The 17,801-nt window shown below is 35.9% G+C and overlaps 2 protein-coding genes across 2 annotated transcripts in view; both read right to left on the bottom strand.

Moving 5' to 3' along the window:
- Positions 1-1,949: 1,949 nt before the first annotated feature.
- Positions 1,950-11,221, bottom strand: LOC107691969 (proprotein convertase subtilisin/kexin type 6-like). Its single transcript, XM_016490842.1, has 4 exons — positions 11,122-11,221; positions 9,012-9,141; positions 4,459-4,571; positions 1,950-2,155 (listed from the first exon to the last, which is right to left on the bottom strand). Exons 1-4 carry the CDS (start codon positions 11,213-11,215, stop codon positions 2,055-2,057), a joined length of 438 nt encoding a protein of 145 aa, XP_016346328.1. The 5' UTR covers positions 11,216-11,221; the 3' UTR covers positions 1,950-2,054.
- A 1,371-nt stretch (positions 11,222-12,592) lies between these two features.
- LOC107691985 (proprotein convertase subtilisin/kexin type 6-like) overlaps positions 12,593-17,801 on the bottom strand; it is an 83,013-nt gene continuing 77,804 nt past the window's right edge. Inside the window, exons 16-17 of the mRNA XM_016490856.1 lie at positions 16,672-16,868; positions 12,593-12,606 (exon numbers count right to left, since the gene is read on the bottom strand). Coding sequence (XP_016346342.1) covers positions 12,593-12,606; positions 16,672-16,868 — 211 coding nt within the window. The remainder of the gene's footprint in view (positions 12,607-16,671; positions 16,869-17,801) is intronic.

Genomic DNA, 17,801 nt, shown 5'->3' with positions numbered 1-17,801 from the left:
AAGACAAAGCTGATAATTATGCATAAAACATAACTAAAAATTATAAACATCCTCAGAGCAATCAAATGCACACATTTAATCTTTAAATGATACCTTTAGATTAGAAAATACTATATTAAACTCCTAATTTGCTGCTTATTGATAGAAAGGTATTGTTGTGGTAGTTAGAATATGGAGTGATCTAGATGATGCAGAATAAGACATCAATATGTGCTTATATGTGCAATAATAAACAGCCAATATTCTAGCAATATGCATGCTACTAAGCAACTAGTTAAGAGTGAATGGTGTTCCCTAATCTAAAGTGTTAAAATGCAATGATAATGATAATGAACAATAATGATCAAACAGCACAGTATTATCATAGTTCAGGGCTCATTAATAAAGTATTATGTTATGCACGCAGTTATGCATGATACTGGTTATTATCAGTCCTGTGGTGTTTTCACACAAAGTGACTCCAGAATCATTAAAGAGATTCACTGAAGCTTGAAGAGTTCAGTAACATCACAATGAGGAACATGTGTCACGGGTTCGTCTGTGTGCAGATGGTATTAAGAGCAGCTGTGAACCTTCTCTGCAATGATCAGTGTGTGTGTGTGTGTGTTCATCAATTGCCCTTCAGGACGTTGCAGTCAAAGCATCACCAGGTCACTGTGGGTCAGACTAGGACAGTTCACAAAGATGCATTGCAAATAGTCAGGCCCAATCTAAATATTTATAAGCTCTGATATCAGAACATGGAAAAACACTGGAAAACCAAAACAAACAAATGATCATTAGAGCTTAAACACAGACCACCAGGCACATGCATGCTCACTGTGGGAAAAAAAAGAGACTTGGCCACACATTTTCATCAAGGAAAGGTTTATATTTCAGAGCTTTGATGGACTTATTCCACCTTCAGATATTTAAAATACCATTAGATACATAGTTTAAAATGTACAGTGTCATTATTCTCGATCATTCTTGTGATTTAAAAGCTTAATGTCTCTCTTAACATTGCAGTTTCACTCCAGTTGTTATCTGGCATTCTCCAACGTAATCATTCTTACTGGAAATCACATGATCAGTTATGAGAACGGCTTCTCTCATATACAGTTATATCATAATTCAGAGTGATGTCTTTGAATAAAAAAGAAGCAATTTATACATGTACTGCATGTTTAAAAAACAGACAATCTTAAAATATATATCTTGTTTAAATCAAATAGCACCCTAACAGGGTTTCTTGGAATGAGGATTATTATTTCTGTCATTAAAGGAATAGTTCACCGCTGAAAATGTAGTCAACCACAGGCCATACAAGATGTGGATGAGTTTGTTTCTTCATCAGATTTGGAGAAATGCAGCACTGCATCACTTGCTCAGTAATGGATGCTCTGCAGTGAATGGGTGCCGTCAAAATGAGAGTCTTAACAGCTGATAAAAACATCAGTGGCAACCAGTTCATCAATTAATGTCTTGTGAAGCTAAAAGTTTGTAAGAAACAAATACATCAAGACGTTTTAACTTTAAATCATCGCTTTTGGGAAAAATACGAGTCCATAATCCATAATAACATTGGACTGTTCTTGCTTGTAAACTGTGCTTGATCTGTGCATATTTCTCTCCTGATTCAGACAAGACGACTTTTCATTGGAGAAAGCAATATTATGGATAGAGCATTTATATTTTAGCTGCAAGAGACGTTTTGAAGTTAAAGTGCTTTAATGATTGATTTGTTTCTTTTTGTTTTACAAGTCATTCATTAACTGACGGACTGGAGTGGTGTGGATTACTTGTGATGTTTTTTTCAGCTGTTTGGACTCTCATTCTGACGGCACCCATTCACTGCAGAGCATCCATTGCTGAGCAAGTTATGCAGTGCTACATTTCTCCAAATCTGTTCTGATGAAGAAACAAACTCATCTTGGATGGACTGAGGATGAGTATATTTTTCAGCAAATTTTCATTTTTTGTGAACTATTCCTTTAATAATCACAGTATAACTAGTTTAAAATGTACATTAGATAATACAACCAAAGAAAGAGGAGGTCAGCCCTCTCTTGCTGTCATCCAGCCGTCATCAAACACGTGCGGCAGCAGAACTGACGGAAGAGCTTCTTCTCACATAATCGGTTCGATTTGACCATCTCGCAGAACACTTCATCCGCTGGGAAAGACAAAGAGAAAGTTCAGATCTCAATCATGTCTAACTCATCGCAGATCTGAATGATCCTGGTGAGTTTGTATGCTCCAGAGTTTCTTACATTTGCCTCAAAGCGAGTCTTATTATTTTCCACCAACGCACTCAATAAAGGCTCCAAAAGGGTGTTTTTATAGTGATGTCATAGAAGAATCGTTTTGGTTCCCCAAAGAACCTTTCAGTGAACAGTTCTTAAATGAACGGTTAAACATTTCAAAAATCTAAAGAACCTTTTCTGCATTTGAAAGGTTCCATGGATGTTCTCGGTTCTTCATGAAACCATCAATACCAATAAAGAACCTTTATTTTTAAGAGTCTAGGATGAAACCCAAACGCCCTACACTTGAATCAGAAGTGCCACTGACAGCAGCGGACCATCTTCTGTCTCTCTTTCTCCTCTCTGGGTGATCTGACGCTCATGTTACGTAAGTTTGGCCAGACAGAAGGTTCCAGAGGAACGAGGGGCAGTGGATCCCGGTGAAAGCATTGTTGCTGTCCTGCCAAAGCTCTGCCTCACTCACATAACCGCCGTTTACAACAAGCCCTGTTTATCCAGCCTTTCACTCACGCATGACCCTCTTCCCTTTCATCTTCTCTCTCTCTTCTGAAATCTTTTTGCTCATTGTGTTCCTCTTTCTTCTCTCTCTAGCATCAGCGTTTATAGCTGTGCAACAACAAACTGTGTTAGAGTTGATTTGAAGTCTAAAAACCTCGTAAACACCCGGGTCAGGTCAGTTTGACATGACATCATCCGTATGAATTACTCAATGTGATTATAATAACAAAAAGCTCCTTGCAAAACTTTATGAAAAAATAATAAATATATAAATAAACAAGGCCAAATGGAAGTCAGTGAATACATATGAAAGTTTTTGACTTTAGAATCAAACAACAAGTCTCATAAAAGCTGACCAAGTTGCTTGTCCAAACTTCTTTGCAACAAAATAAAACCAACCTATTATACTTTAAAGGGACAGTTTATCCAAAAGTCAAACTCCTGTTATCATTTACTTTTACATTTCTTATTTCGTCAAACACAAAATCAGATGTTCAACAGAATGTCTCAGTGAATCTTTTTTCCCCTACACAGAATTGTCGAGTACCTGATCAACAACTGTGGGAATCCAATCGTTCTCATCATGTTTTATTCTGTTAAAAGTTCATTGCACGCCCATCACTGAATCTACAGTGCCATGGCTAAATCGACGATGCTTTATGCAAGTTGTGAGTTTGTACACTGAATTGAGTTAAGTTTGGGCGCTGAAAAATAATAAAAATGTTTTCTATTGCATTGTCAAACAGCGCAGTAAGCATACAGCGTAACCAGTGCAGCCTGATTCACAATCAAATGACTCTTATAAGCCAGAACTGATTAATTGAATCAGCCACAATGACTCATGAATCAGTCTTAAAGGAACACTCCACTATTCCTAGCCATATCGGCCTAGAAAATCGCTACTTTTCATTTTCCGTCTGTCTAAGTACACGAAAAGTGCTACCGCCAGACCCGGAGACCGGCTGAATGAATTCAAAAACGGTAAAACTCAACTGTTTAACTCTAGGGGAGTTGGAAAATTAGCCTATTTTCAAAAATAGTGGAGTGTTCCTTTAAATTCACGAGTCATCACTGTATGTGTACTTCAAATCAGCATAATTATTGACTGCTTGTTCATATGACAGACCACAGTTAAACATAATTAAACAGATCACCATCTAATCCATTCATCCATTCTGGTCTTATCTGAGACTGGATCGCAGTGGTATTTAGATTAAATTAGATTAAAATAAATACAATATTTAATAAAAATGCATTAAAACAACACACTTAATATTAAAAATACAAATACAATCAAATATGTGTGCTCATATGTAGAAATATAAATACACAAATAATTGATTAATTATTAGCCTGATTCACAAACAATGACTGATTCTACTTAATAAATCATTCACAAATCAGTGTAATTATTCACGTCTTGATCTTAAGAGAGAGAAAGATGAATTAGATAATTAAATAGATTATCTAAATGCATTTTAGCAATTAAGACTGTGACTGCTGAGGGTGAGAGATTAAAGTGGGGCGGAGCTATCAAAATAGGGGCGAGACCTTTTTGGGGTAGGGGCGTGTTTGTTTTGGTGATTTCAAATGTCAACATTGGCTACCAGAAATCACTTACCCCACCTTTAATTAAGACATGAATCATTCCAACAGCTCTAGTGATCTGCTGATGGGTTTGTATCTAATATCTGTATTATATGAAGGCACATACCGTTGTTACAGGTGGCGTTCATGATGCAGGTCCGGCTGACGAGGCTGTATCCCTCCTTACACTGCGTGCAGCTGGTTCCAGGACCCTGACAGCTCAAACAGTGCTCCTCACACCTGAAAATCCACAGCAAAAAATCAGCTTTTTACGTAAAGACTCGATTTTGATAAATGTGACCCTGGACCACAAAACCAATCATAAGGGTCAATGTTATGACAAATATTGTTATGATAGGACAATATTTGGCTGAGATACAACTATTTGAAAATCTGGAATCTGAGGGTGCAAAAAAATCAAAATAGTGAGAAAATCACCTTTAAAGTTATCCAAACTAAGTTCTTAGCAATGCATATTACTAATCAAAAATTAAGTTTTGATATATTTACGGTAGGAAGTTTACAAAATATCTTCATGGAACATGATATTTACTTAATATCCTAATGATTTTTGGCATAAAAGAAAAATCGATAATTTTGACCCATACAATGTTTTTTTGGCTATTGCTAAAAATATACCCAAGCGACTTAAGACTGGTTTTGTGCTCCAGGGTCACAAATGATAGTGACAGATTTCCTGAAAACACGAGGGAAGCCAGGCGATCAGAACAGGAGCATCATTAAATGAATGTCTACATCAACTGTTGCATCTGATGCATCAACGCCAGTGAATGACAGCCGTCAATCACAAAGTGCTTCTTTAGTACAGCGTTTCTGCAGGTTTTTATGAAGGTAAATTTAAGATAAAGTAAAGAAAATGTAAGGAATGATCTGAATGGAACAAAATACACCAACATGGTCTCTAAACATAAATGTCTTGTTTTAGCAATGCTTTGAAGTTTGAAAGATTGTCTTGTTTTCCAGTGCAAATTTCTAAAGACCATTTACTTAAGAAGAAAAATTACGTTGCAGTAAAATTGCAAAATGTTGCTAAAAGCATCAACTCACTTGACTTAATTTTGTTGAATTTCTCAGAAAGCAAGACTTTGCATGTTCAATCTGCATCTCAAGTAAATTTATCTTGATTTATGTTTAGATATTTGTACTGGAAAACATGCGTGCATGCAACATTTATGAATTTAAGACTTTCTGCCTCGATTTAAGAAGTTTTAGGCCTTCATTTGTGCAAGGGCAAATTAAGACGTCGAATACATTTTAAGACCCACAGAAACTCTGTAGTACTCTTTAGCATTAGTTACTTTATTAAACTCTTGTTCTAATCAAGAGCAGGATTCAAACTGTGCCATAAAACTGATGCTGGCGGAGGAACATTGAGCTCATGTTTATGACACTGGGCTTGTTAATTGAACCGCCCATATCAGCATCTCAGCGCTCTGCATACTAGTCCAGGTCATTAGTTCTGGAGTTGAAAGAGATCAGGTATCCTGATGTGTATCTGACGGCTCAGAGCGTTCACTCTGAATGCCAATTAATGCTCATTAAGTGCGCGTCTCATTCACACACCGGTCCACCGAGTTGGTATTGATGCTGCTTCTACATCTGACAAACATGACTGTTTACTTATTAACCTCATATGTATATTAACGAGTGAATCCCTTAAATTCTAGTTTTGTGTGCATATGGAACAGAACTCACTCTGGAAAATGTGATGGCTGACGCCATTGTAGCAATGTTTTGCTATCTTGCACGTTTGGTATCCACTATTTTTGACCAAAGTAATATTACAGCAACCAAAGACTCAATATGCCCCGCAATTATAACTTAGCCACCGTCGACAGAGCTGCCGTGTTTTGTTTTTGTTTAGAAAGCTGCTTTGCAGAGCACGCTTGAAGGGTTGCCATGACCACTTATTTTAAATGCTTATTATTTGTGCTCGGCTAATAAAGCAATCCAGTTTATGGAGTCCATAAAGCAGGTTGTGATGTTTCAGTATGTTGCATATTTCCAAGTTTGGATTTATTATGGACTTGTTCTTATTTTTATAGCAAGATCTGGCAACACTGCGAGTCTAAATGTACCTTGTTTACTGTGATTTCTTGCGTCGCAACTCTGACACGTGGTTAAATAATGTCATTAACATCTAGTTAACATGTGGCCAAAATGGAGTAAATGATGACAAAATTTCATTTTAAATGAACTGTTCCTTTAATGTGGTATCACAAATTGTGAAATTTTACTGGTTTTATATCGACGACTGAAATTTTGAAAGATGTCTGCTCACCAAGGATGCATTTATTTGATCAAAATGACAGTAAAAACAGTAATATTGTGAAATATTTTTACAATTTCAAATAACTGATTTCTATTTGAATATATATTAATATGTAATTCATATTATCTGTGATGCAAAGCTGGATTTCCAGCATCATTACTCCAGTCTTCAGTGTCACATGATCTTCAGAAATCATTCTAATATTCTGATTTGCTGCTTAAGAAAAGAAACATTTATTATTCTTATCAATGTTGAAAACAGTTGTGCTGATTAATGTGTTTTCAGGATTCTTTGATAAACATGGTCAAAAAGAACAGCGTTTATATAAAAAAGGAAATCTTATAACATTATAAATGTCTTCACTGTCACTTCTGACCACTTTAATGCATCCTTGCAGAATTAAACTATTAATTAAAAAAAAAAAACTCCTACTGACCACATAGTGTGCGTGTACAGAAAACAACAGTTGTGAACGTACTAAACAATTTTTACCCTAATTTGAATGTCCATGAATCTTCAAGTAAAGCATGCATGCTGTTTTCAAAACCAGTTAAAACACAATGAACATCTTTTATATAGTACTAAGCCCATTATAATTTGAAGAGGGCTACTTTACCATTATAAAATACACAAGCTCTGATTGACATAAAAATGACAACCTCTAAGGTCATCCATAAGAGCTGTGAAACCATCCTTGACACTGCATGTGTGACCTCTGTGCTCTTATACAGTATTTACTATATGTACTTTATCATTTGCTGGTATACGAGTTCAAACTGAATGTCTTTCAGTGTGGATTGGTTACCTCAGGGCCACACTTTACCTGTTTTTTTACGGCTGTCTGATCTATTTGCCTCCAGTGAAGCTCAACTGGACTCGGAGAAGAACCCGCCTCTACTGCAATCACCATCCGTGACCTTCATAAAAGCCTCTATTTGCTTTAGACAGCATTCATAAAGCAAAAGACTGTTGATTTATAAATTGTGGAGTGCAGAGGCGTATCCTCTCCCGCCGCCCTTATGCTGCACATTACAGGAATCTAAAACGCTGTAAATCTCAGCCATACATGAAAGATCTGTGCTGCACTTTCCTCTGCTGGTTCTCTCTGGTTTATCTGAAAAACCGACTGCTTATCGATCATTACACAGATTATACAAAAAAAAGAGCAAGCATAAACTAAAAAAAAACTTGAAATATAACTTATATAGACAATATATATTTATAGAATTCTATAATATAGGAATATATAACTTGCATATTAATATAAAATAAATATTATTCAATGTGAAGGTGATTTATGAGGACACTTTCGGTGTGTCCCCGTAATTCAAAAGGCTTAAAAAACACACTAAATGGTGTTTTTTTTTTTTTATCTAAAAATGCAGAAAGTTTCCTGTGAGGGGTAGGTTTAGGTGTAGTGTTTGTGCAGTGCGATAGAAAATACGGTTTGTACAGTATAAAACCCATTACGCCTATGGAGAGTCCCCATAAACCATAAAAACCAACGTAAGTGTGTCTGTGTGTGTGTGTGTGTTCATATTTCTGCCAGAGAGCAATAAGAAAGAATTCCAATGTAAATACCAAGCACACAATTCTTGTACCAAGGCTACAATTCTGCAATTCCAATGAGACATATAAGCAGTAGCTAAGAAAAAAAAAAAGAGAAAAAGCCTTGATGGCATAAAAGTTGAAAACAAAGACAAAGAGAATGACCTGACAGAAAGATGTTAGCTTGGCAGTCTTAGTACTTGACATTTTAACTGTACATTCTTTATGAGAACTGTAATGTTACTTTTATAATTATTTTTTATTTATCCTTTATTTTACCAGGATAGTACCAGTTAGATGCAAAATCTCTTCTTCCAGGGAGTCTAACAACATTTAGACCTGCACTAATGTGATAACAAATCAAAAAATGACTTAAAGCAAGTACATGTTTCCTTTTTAAGAGATTTTTAAAAACTTTTAAAGAGGGGAGAGCTTCCAGCATTATAACACTCTGCAGCTCGTTCCATAACAACGGGAAAAAAGAGAGGGCAGTTTTGCCAAGCTCTGAGCATACTCTAAAAGAAGTTTAACAGTAGATCTAGTGCTATAATTGCAGGTATAAAAAGATAAAAGATTACAGATATAAATTGGTCATTTACCTAACAATGCCTTAGCAATAAACAACAGCATGTGCATTTCCTTCCTTTGAGACAAAAAGGACCATCCCGCCAATTTAAATATGAAACACCTTTAATTTTAAACATCGTAAGAAAAATGTTTAATAAAATGCATCCGCATTTTAAAGCATCCGAAATGCATATTCATAACCCAAGAATTGGTGACAGTTTTTGCCTGAATGCAGCAGTACAGTGGTCATGTGAGACGTGTGCAGGACTCACTTGCGGCACATCTTCTGTGTGAATCCTGCCGCCTCTCCTCTGTAGTATCCGGGAGCACAGGTTCGGACGCACCGCCACTCCTGCTGTAAGTAGTCCGGCACACACTGAATGCACTCCTCCAGTCCTGGACCTGCAAACACAAGCCCACTGTTAGCTCAGTTCTCCATTACATTTGCAATTCATTGGGATCTTCACCTGAGGCGTGTTTGGGACGGCTGGTGACAGAGCCATGATGTTAACAGTGCAAAGTTATGCACCATCAGCTGAAGACTTTCTTGTCTACTTCCAGCTATCTGGCCTGATCAGCTCATCTCTAAGATTAAAGCAGCGGCACAAGAGACTTTCTCCTGCAGCAGGTCAACCATGTCAATGTGATCTCTTATAGAGGTGAATAAAAGGTTCTTTTATTCAGCAAGGATGCATTAAATTGATCAAAAGTGACAGCAAAGACATTTATGATGTTACAAAAGATTATATTTCAAAGAAATGCTGTCCTTATTCATCAAAGAATCCTGTAAAATAACATAGTATGGTTTCCACAAACATATGAAGCAGCACAAATGTTTTCAACAGTGATAATAATCGGAAATGTTTGCTTGAACAGCAAATCAGCATATTAGAATGATTTCTGAAGATCATGTGACACTGAATACTGGAGTAATGATGCTGAAAATTCAGCTTTGATCACAGAAATAAATGACATTTTAAAATATATTCAAATAGAAAACAGTTATTTGAAATTGTAATAATATTTCAAAATATTGCAATTTTTACTGTATTTTACATCAAATAAATGCACTTCATTAATGAATAAATGCATTTTCTTTGCTTAAAATAAGCGTTATCTAAAATAAAACATTAAAAAACTAATAAATAAAAAGTAATCTATTTAGACATATTAAAAATAATAATAATAATAAATGACAAACACACTTGGAAAGCAAACAACTCAGGGCTTATCAGGCGTCTCTGGTGAGTGTGTGTAATGAAGTAAGTTAATTAGGTTCTATGGCTGAGCAGCAGTAGTGATACAGGACTGGCAGCGGCTCGTTCGCTCCTGCTGTCCTCAAAACAATACAAACGCTTTACTCTTCAGTTTCTCGCTGTGAACTCGTTGGTAAGCAAGTTAAAGGATATCTGATCTCATTTGTCTGCTTTTGCGTTCAGTTAATTTCATATTCTGTGAGAATTACTTGAGTCGGAGTAAACAGTGTATTGCACGGATTTCTCGACTCGTTCCTCAAGGTCTGCTACAGTTTACCTGTCTGACAGGTTCTAGTAACGGAACGGAACTGGACGGTACAAGACGGGACAGAATGAGATGGGACGGGATGGGATAGAATGGAATGGATTAGAAAGGAATGGGATAGGATGGGATGAGATGAGATGAAATGGAATGGAACAGAATGGAATGGAATGGAATGGGATGGGAAAAATTGAATGGAACGGAACAGGATGTAATGGAACGGAAGGGGATGGGAAAATTTGAATGGAATGGAACAGAATGGAATGGGATGGGAAAAATTGAATGGAACGGAACAGGATGTAATGGAACGGAATGGGATGGGAAAATTTGAATGGAATGGAACATGATGGAATGTAACGGAATGGGATGGGACAAATTTAATGGGATGGAACGGGATGGGATGGGATAGAATTGAATGGAACTGGATGGGATGGGATAGAATGTAATGGGATGGAATGAGATGGAATGTAAATAAATGTAATGGGATGGGACATGATGGGATAGAATGTAATGGGATGGAATAGAATGGAATTAAATGGAATGAGATGGGATGGGATACGATATGATTTGATTTGATTTGATTTGATTTGATTTGATAGGATAGGATAGGATAGGATAGGATAGGATAGGATAGGATAGGATAGGGTAGGACAGGACAGGACAGGACAGGACAGGACAGGACGAGACAGAACAGAACAGAATAGAATAGAAAGAGATGGGAGGGACAGGATAGGATGGGACAGAACAGAATAGAATAGAAAGGATGGGATGAGAGGGACAGGATGGGATGGGATGGGACAGAACAGAACAGAACAGAACAGAATAGAATAGAATAGAATAGAATAGAATAGAATAGAATGTGACCTGTGCATGTGGAGCAGGAGATGTGGCAAGGGCTGCACTTCATTTCTTCCAGGTTAAAAAACGTTCCATTGGCACATTCTGGAACGCAGGTCATTCCTGCCAGACTTTAATCAGGAAAAGGAGAAAATGAAGAAGAAAAGATTAAACCCATACAGCAGTTCACTGCAATATTTCCACAGATTTAAAGAGCAAACATTGTGTAAAGCAAAAACATCAGTAAGACATCAAAACTATCTGAAACATATGACTGCCTACATTTACATAACTTTTATGCAACTTAAGGCCTATTCACACAGAACAGAACAGAACAGAATAGAATAGAATAGAATAGAATAGAATAGAATAGAATGTGACCTGTGCATGTGGAGCAGGAGATGTGGCAAGGGCTGCACTTCATTTCTTCCAGGTTAAAAAACGTTCCATTGGCACATTCTGGAACGCAGGTCATTCCTGCCAGACTTTAATCAGGAAAAGGAGAAAATGAAGAAAAGATTAAACCCATACAGCAGTTCACTGCAATATTTCCACAGATTTAAAGAGCAAACATTGTGTAAAGCAAAAACATCAGTAAGACATCAAAACTATCTGAAACATATGACTGCCTACATTTACATAACTTTTATGCAACTTAAGGCCTATTCACACCAAGAGCAGGACAAAAAATATATATAACAGGTATTTTTTATATATTGTTTTTATAATTATAATACAAAAAATAAACATTAATAGTAATTATTGTTATTACTATAACAACAGTGGACTTTCCATTATGTTAAATAAATAAATAATATTTGAATATCTGGAATATTATATCTACAGTATGTCACTTTATGATGTGCATCTTTTACCAACCATTAATGCAAATGATAGATTATTTTGAAATTCTCACTGTGATACACAAGGACAAAAAAAGATAAATCAGACCGTCAATTGTTAGTATTAGTTTGATAAATAATCAACCATCAAAATGTCATAACTGTCACAGCAAACACAACTGTCATAATTGTAACAGCTCTATTTCCAAATCTGTATGTGAGGCTCCTTTAAGCTTTTAGTGCTCTAAATGTGGCATAGTCTAAAACTAGTGTCAAACGAAAATATATTTTCAAACAAATCAAGAGTGACCAGTGATTCTCGGTCCAAAACTTGAGTTAATGTGCGTCTGAGAAAACAACTCTGCAGGCTTCTTCACGGTGGGTTGATCTAGTCCTGGCTAAAAGAGCTGTTTTGTTATGGAAGTGGGGTATTGTGGGTCAGCGGTTGAAAATGACAGGCGTTTCAATAATCTATGGAGCAAGTGTGACGCAGACAATGTGAATCTAAAAGATTCCATGCATTCGCTCTCGATCTGCGCATCACGATATATAACCCTGACAGATTAAACGCCGTTGAGAGGTCACGGCGCAAAGCGTGCTGCGTTTTACCCTTCACAAAACCAGACTGCCTTTCAAGAACTAAAGCCCGGTCTGTCTCAGTACGGCTCGTCTAAACCACAGCAAAGACAGCATGCATAAAGATGACCAGATGTACTCTAGATGTCCTGAACCCACACAAAACCCCAAAGCCAGACTTCTTACGCTATTTCATCCGCACCAGCGCGAGGCTACAGACGTCATGAGAATTCAGAACTCTGTATATATCGTGCATGGAGTGCAAAGAGGGGTCGACGTTCATTAAACTCGATTGGCTTTAAGAGATGTTTAAATGCTCAATAGCCGCAAACATTTGGTTTTATTTACGCAGCAATCAAGCAACAATCCAGTGAGGATTATCAAATGTTCTTGGGCCGCATCTCAACTGCCACACTCTGAGAGCAGCGGTTCAACACGGGACATGAAGTTGCGCACTTCTTTCTCATCAGGTTGTTTTGTGCAATTGCTGAACAGTTGAAACTTACTGTTGTTATTATTATTATTATTATTATAATTATTACAAAGAGGACTTTCCATTATATATATCAAAAAATAAATAAGTATTTTAATATTCGAAATAGTATATGTGCATTATTTTATTAACACTTTAAGAAAATAATACAATATTTACAAGATCACATTGTAACCAACATGCACAAAAACAATTAAATTAATCAAAATAAGCCTTCTTATAATTTTTAAATATTATTTTCCTTTTTTTTGGTGGTTTTCATTTAAATTTTAGAAAGGTTGGCTTAGCACCTTTAGTTAAAATAAAATAAGTTAGAATTATATATTGTAGTTTTAAATACTGTAGTTTTTATTAAGATTTTGAATTTATTTTATTTTTATTTTTTAATTTAAATCTCAGGTAAAAGTTTACTTATTTTAATTTGTTTTTCATTTTTATTAGATTTAGTCATAAATGTGCACCTATAGTTTTTATTTTTTAATTTCAGTTTTAGTTATTTTACTAAGTTAAACTAAATAAAACTTACAAATATTGCCTTCAGCAACTAGCTGAAAGTAGTTAAGTTTTTAGTTTCATTTTTTAATTTCACTTAACATTCAAGCTGCAAACAAACTGCAATCTATAGCCTTATGAACCAATTATGGTTACATGTTCCTATTTAGAGCACTTTTACTCAGCACAGACAGCACATTAAAGCAGCAAATACATTGTGTGTTTATAAAGACAGTGTCAATGACAATCACATGTATCACACAAACTCAAAACACTGATAACTGATTCACGTGCAAATGGACTGAATGCATGTGCACTGACTCACACGAAAGCGCTGTAAAGAGCCTTTAGCACTTCAACATTTTTCCTGTGATATGAAGAAAGGTTTTATAATGAAACAGAACCCTGTTGCAGATTCCAGAATTCATTCTTATTTATTTTATGATCGAATGTTTTATGAATTATATATTAAAATTGCCAGCCCGTAATAGCAGCTGTTTCCCACCAGATTTACACACTCTAAATGACGTAAATCTAGAAAGAACAGAAGATACTAGCAGAGAAAAAGACAAAAGCACCCAAGATAAAAAAAATACCCAATTTATCTCAGAAAAACAAAACATGTATGCATGATGGAAGTCATCACAGCATTTTTTTGTTCTTGTTGATTTGTTGTTTTTTTTGCAGTTAATTATTCCCAGTGCTGCACGAAAGACAGACAAAAAGAGAGAGGGAGAGACAAATTTAGACCTTTGAGTTTTATATTACCTCTAATTTGTTCCGATCAGCAGTGAGTGAAATATCTGGGCATCTGGATGCAATTCATACTTGGGTATGTGCAAATTTCATCCATTCACGCTGCCACTAAACACATCTGTTCCAGACGCATGGCTCCGCATGTGTTCAGCAGCTGAGGACGAGCGTGCAAACAACCATAAACCAACTCAAACTCTCCGTTCTCCGACTGTGAAAGACGCTCAATCAGTCTGATTTGTGGAGATAACTAGAGCTCATCTCCGTCCCAGCAGCTGTTATCAACAAGACGGAAACAACGAGGGACAAACAACAGCATGAAGCAGAATCAATGAAAGCACTGCCTTCTTCTGCTCTGCGCACATGTGAGCCACGCTTCACCGCTGACTAAACAAATACACTCTGTTCTGTGATTATATAGGCAGTCTTTAAAAAGAAAAGTTAAAGCCATAAATACGAATTCTGACACTATTTACTATTAGTTCACCCTCATGACGTTCCACACCTGTATGATGTTATTTTTTGGGAAACACAGAAGTTGAAGAATCGGTTCTTTTACACACAACTGCTCAGAGTTTTCACATCTGTTAGGCCTCAAAAAGGACAAAAACACTGTCAACATATATATATATATATATATATATATATATATATAAACAAAATAATGTGGGTTTGGAACATGTAAATAAATATTTTATGTGAATATTTTATTAATACTTTATTAAATTATCTCTCGCTCTATGTATATATGTAAAAAATAACATGATTAAAATATTTTTACGCAGTTAACGCACTGGCCCCGCCCCCAGACCTGTACGTCATCTTACATTTCATATAGTTCACTATTGACAAATATGATGCCCATAAGTGCAGTTATGCCCTAAAATAAAAGATATTGAGGCAAAAAATGCCCCTGTATGAGTTTTTGTCTCATATTTATATCATATGATAAGCGATATCACATGAGCAAAAAGAGCAGTATTACACGAGTGGTGATTTTGTCCCGAATATTACGAGTTTAAATGTGATTTTATACAACAGTTCAGTAAATAAGAAGTTGATATTGTGTTATATTTTAAACACAATGTGTTTTTGCTAAATTTTGCAGAGAATATATTAGCTTTAAAGCCATAGCAGAACTGTTGTGCTTCTGTGAGCAACACAGCGGTGATTAGTTTCTGAATGAATCCACGTTTTGAACGAATCATGTGAATCAATGATTCAAAGGCTCATTCATAGAGAGCCGTTTACTTCATTCCTGAATGAATCCGCCGTTTGAACGAATCGAATGAATGAATGACTCATAAAGACACTTTCCGCCACCTGCTGGCAGATTTAGTTTCTTATTTAGAGTATCATTTCATACAAAAAAAATTAAATAAAAAATAAAAACATTAAATTTAAATTCTGTCATCATTTACTGACCCTCATGATGTTTCAAAGAATGAATGAATGACTCATAAAGACACTTTCCGCCACCTGCTGGCAGATTTAGTTTCTTATTTAGAGTATCATTTCATACACAAAAAATTAAATAAAAAATAAAAACATTAAATTTAAATTCTGTCATCATTTACTGACCCTCATGATGTTTCAAACCTTTCTTTTGTGGAACATAAAAGAAGGTATTTTAAAGACTGTTGGTAACAAAGTTTTGGTTACCAATGACTTTCATTGTATGAACAAAAAACACTGAGATGTTTTATTAAATTATCTTCTTTTATGTTCCATAGTTTACGTTAGGTCATTGTAGCCTAAATGTTTATGAGTAATACATTTTATGTTGAATCAAATAAAACATTTCTTTCTAAAGCTACAGTTTGTAATGTCTACTTGATACTTTCTCATTTAACACAAAAATAGCTTCAAATTTATTTTGTGATTAATTAGATTATGAATTATATATTTATATGTATATGTATATATAATGTAAATTTTAATAACATAAATGACTACTTTAACATTTACACAGTACACTGTTATGTGTTTTATGCTTATCAGAGTACCACATCATTAGCTTAGTAGTACGAGGATAGCAAAATCTATAATTTATTAATTTATTTTAATTAACTGGTTAATTTGCCTGAAATTAATCATAAAACTTTGCAGTACTGCAAGTACTGTTGGCTCTTTGGTGATAAATCGCTTATGACGTTCATCATTTATAAGTTGCTTTGGCACCTTAAATTAGTAAAATAATAATTAAATAGAAATAAATAGAAATAATGATCGAAATAAATAGAAGTAATAGAAGTAAATAAATGGACGATATACTGCGTTTCTTTTAAATTATTATTAAAAGTGACAGACCTCGGTTTGGTATTTACTAGATACATACGGTTCTATATGGTTGTATAGAAACTTCAGCTCAAACTCATAAGTGAAATGTATCAGTGGACGTCCCATATTGGTCAGACTTACCGTCGTCGTGGAAGCAGCCGGCGGGACAGGTCTCCACACAGGTGCTCTCCTTCGAGTAGAAGTAGAGCCCTCTCCGGCAGGAGCGGCACTCGTTCGGCCCACGAGCCACACACTTCTCACAGCCTCGGTGACAGCGGCGACATCTGCGGGCCTCTCCGTCCTCAAAATAACCCAGCGGACAGTGACTTACACACGTCCTGTGAGGGGGACAGGAAGAAAAGCAGCATCAATCTGTTGACAATGAGGAAAACAAAAAAGACTTAATTCAATTAGGGTTGTAACGATATACCGGTATGAGGGTTTATCATGGTTTGAACGTGCACGGTTATCATACGGAAAACATTTGCATATCTATGGTTAAAAAAAAAAAAGAATGAAAAAAAATTTCACCCACGCACATGCAACGTATTTCCGCTCGGCTGCTTCACTCTGCATTCACTCGGCTGCTTACACGCACGTGCAGCAGAGAAAATGACAGAGACAGAGATTATATCTCATCTCCATCCCCGCCGAAAAAAAGTTAATATCTGCAGTATGGGAATACTTCGGATTTTTAAAAAAATGAACGCGGGGTTGTCCTTGAGGAAGGATCCAATTTGCAAAAAATGTGGATGCAAAGTGGCTGCAAAAGCAGGCAATACATCCAACATCTTCGCTCATATTCGCGGACACCATCCCTCTGTGCAGATGAAGGTGTGTCGCATTAATAACAAGTTATAAGTTAAAGTCACCATGAAATCAAAATAGAAAATTCTTATTTTTTAATGGAATACTGTAGTGTTTATTATAAATAATTTATCCGTGCACTTAATTTTTTTTTTAATTCATGTGCCCTCGTAATCTTTAATCAAAAACGTTAACCTCCCCTCCCCCTCAAAACGACTCATCTTCTCTTCCGGTCACGAGCTATGGTGCAAGGGCGGAGCTAGTGACTGAGGGGTAAGCTCTGGGATAAACGACAGGGGGAAAAGCTGAAGCTGATGCTTCTTCACTTTATAGCACTTACACCAGTCATGAGGGAGTACGTTACCCCTAAACATTGAAAAGATATTAGGATATTACCACAACATTACTCTTAGGACATCGCAAACTAATTTTTTTCATGAATATGACTTAACCTGATGGAGGAC

This window comes from Sinocyclocheilus anshuiensis, unplaced genomic scaffold (genome assembly GCF_001515605.1).
Source record: "Sinocyclocheilus anshuiensis isolate Anshui unplaced genomic scaffold, SAMN03320099.WGS_v1.1 scaffold426, whole genome shotgun sequence".
NCBI lineage: Eukaryota > Metazoa > Chordata > Actinopteri > Cypriniformes > Cyprinidae > Sinocyclocheilus > Sinocyclocheilus anshuiensis.
The sequence above is the reverse complement of the archived record's forward strand: the minus strand, read 5'-3'. Positions and strand labels throughout refer to the sequence as shown.

Excerpts from the sequence above, each read along its gene's own strand:
- LOC107691969 (XM_016490842.1), bottom strand. The coding sequence starts at position 11,215 with ATGACCTGCGTTCCAGAATGTGCCAATGGAACGTTTTTTAACCTGGAA. Across the intron at positions 9,142-11,121 it reads CTCCTGCTCCACATGCACAG|GTCCAGGACTGGAGGAGTGC; the intron begins GTCACATTCTAT and ends TTGTGTTTGCAG. Across the intron at positions 4,572-9,011 it reads ACACAGAAGATGTGCCGCAA|GTGTGAGGAGCACTGTTTGA; the intron begins GTGAGTCCTGCA and ends GTGGATTTTCAG.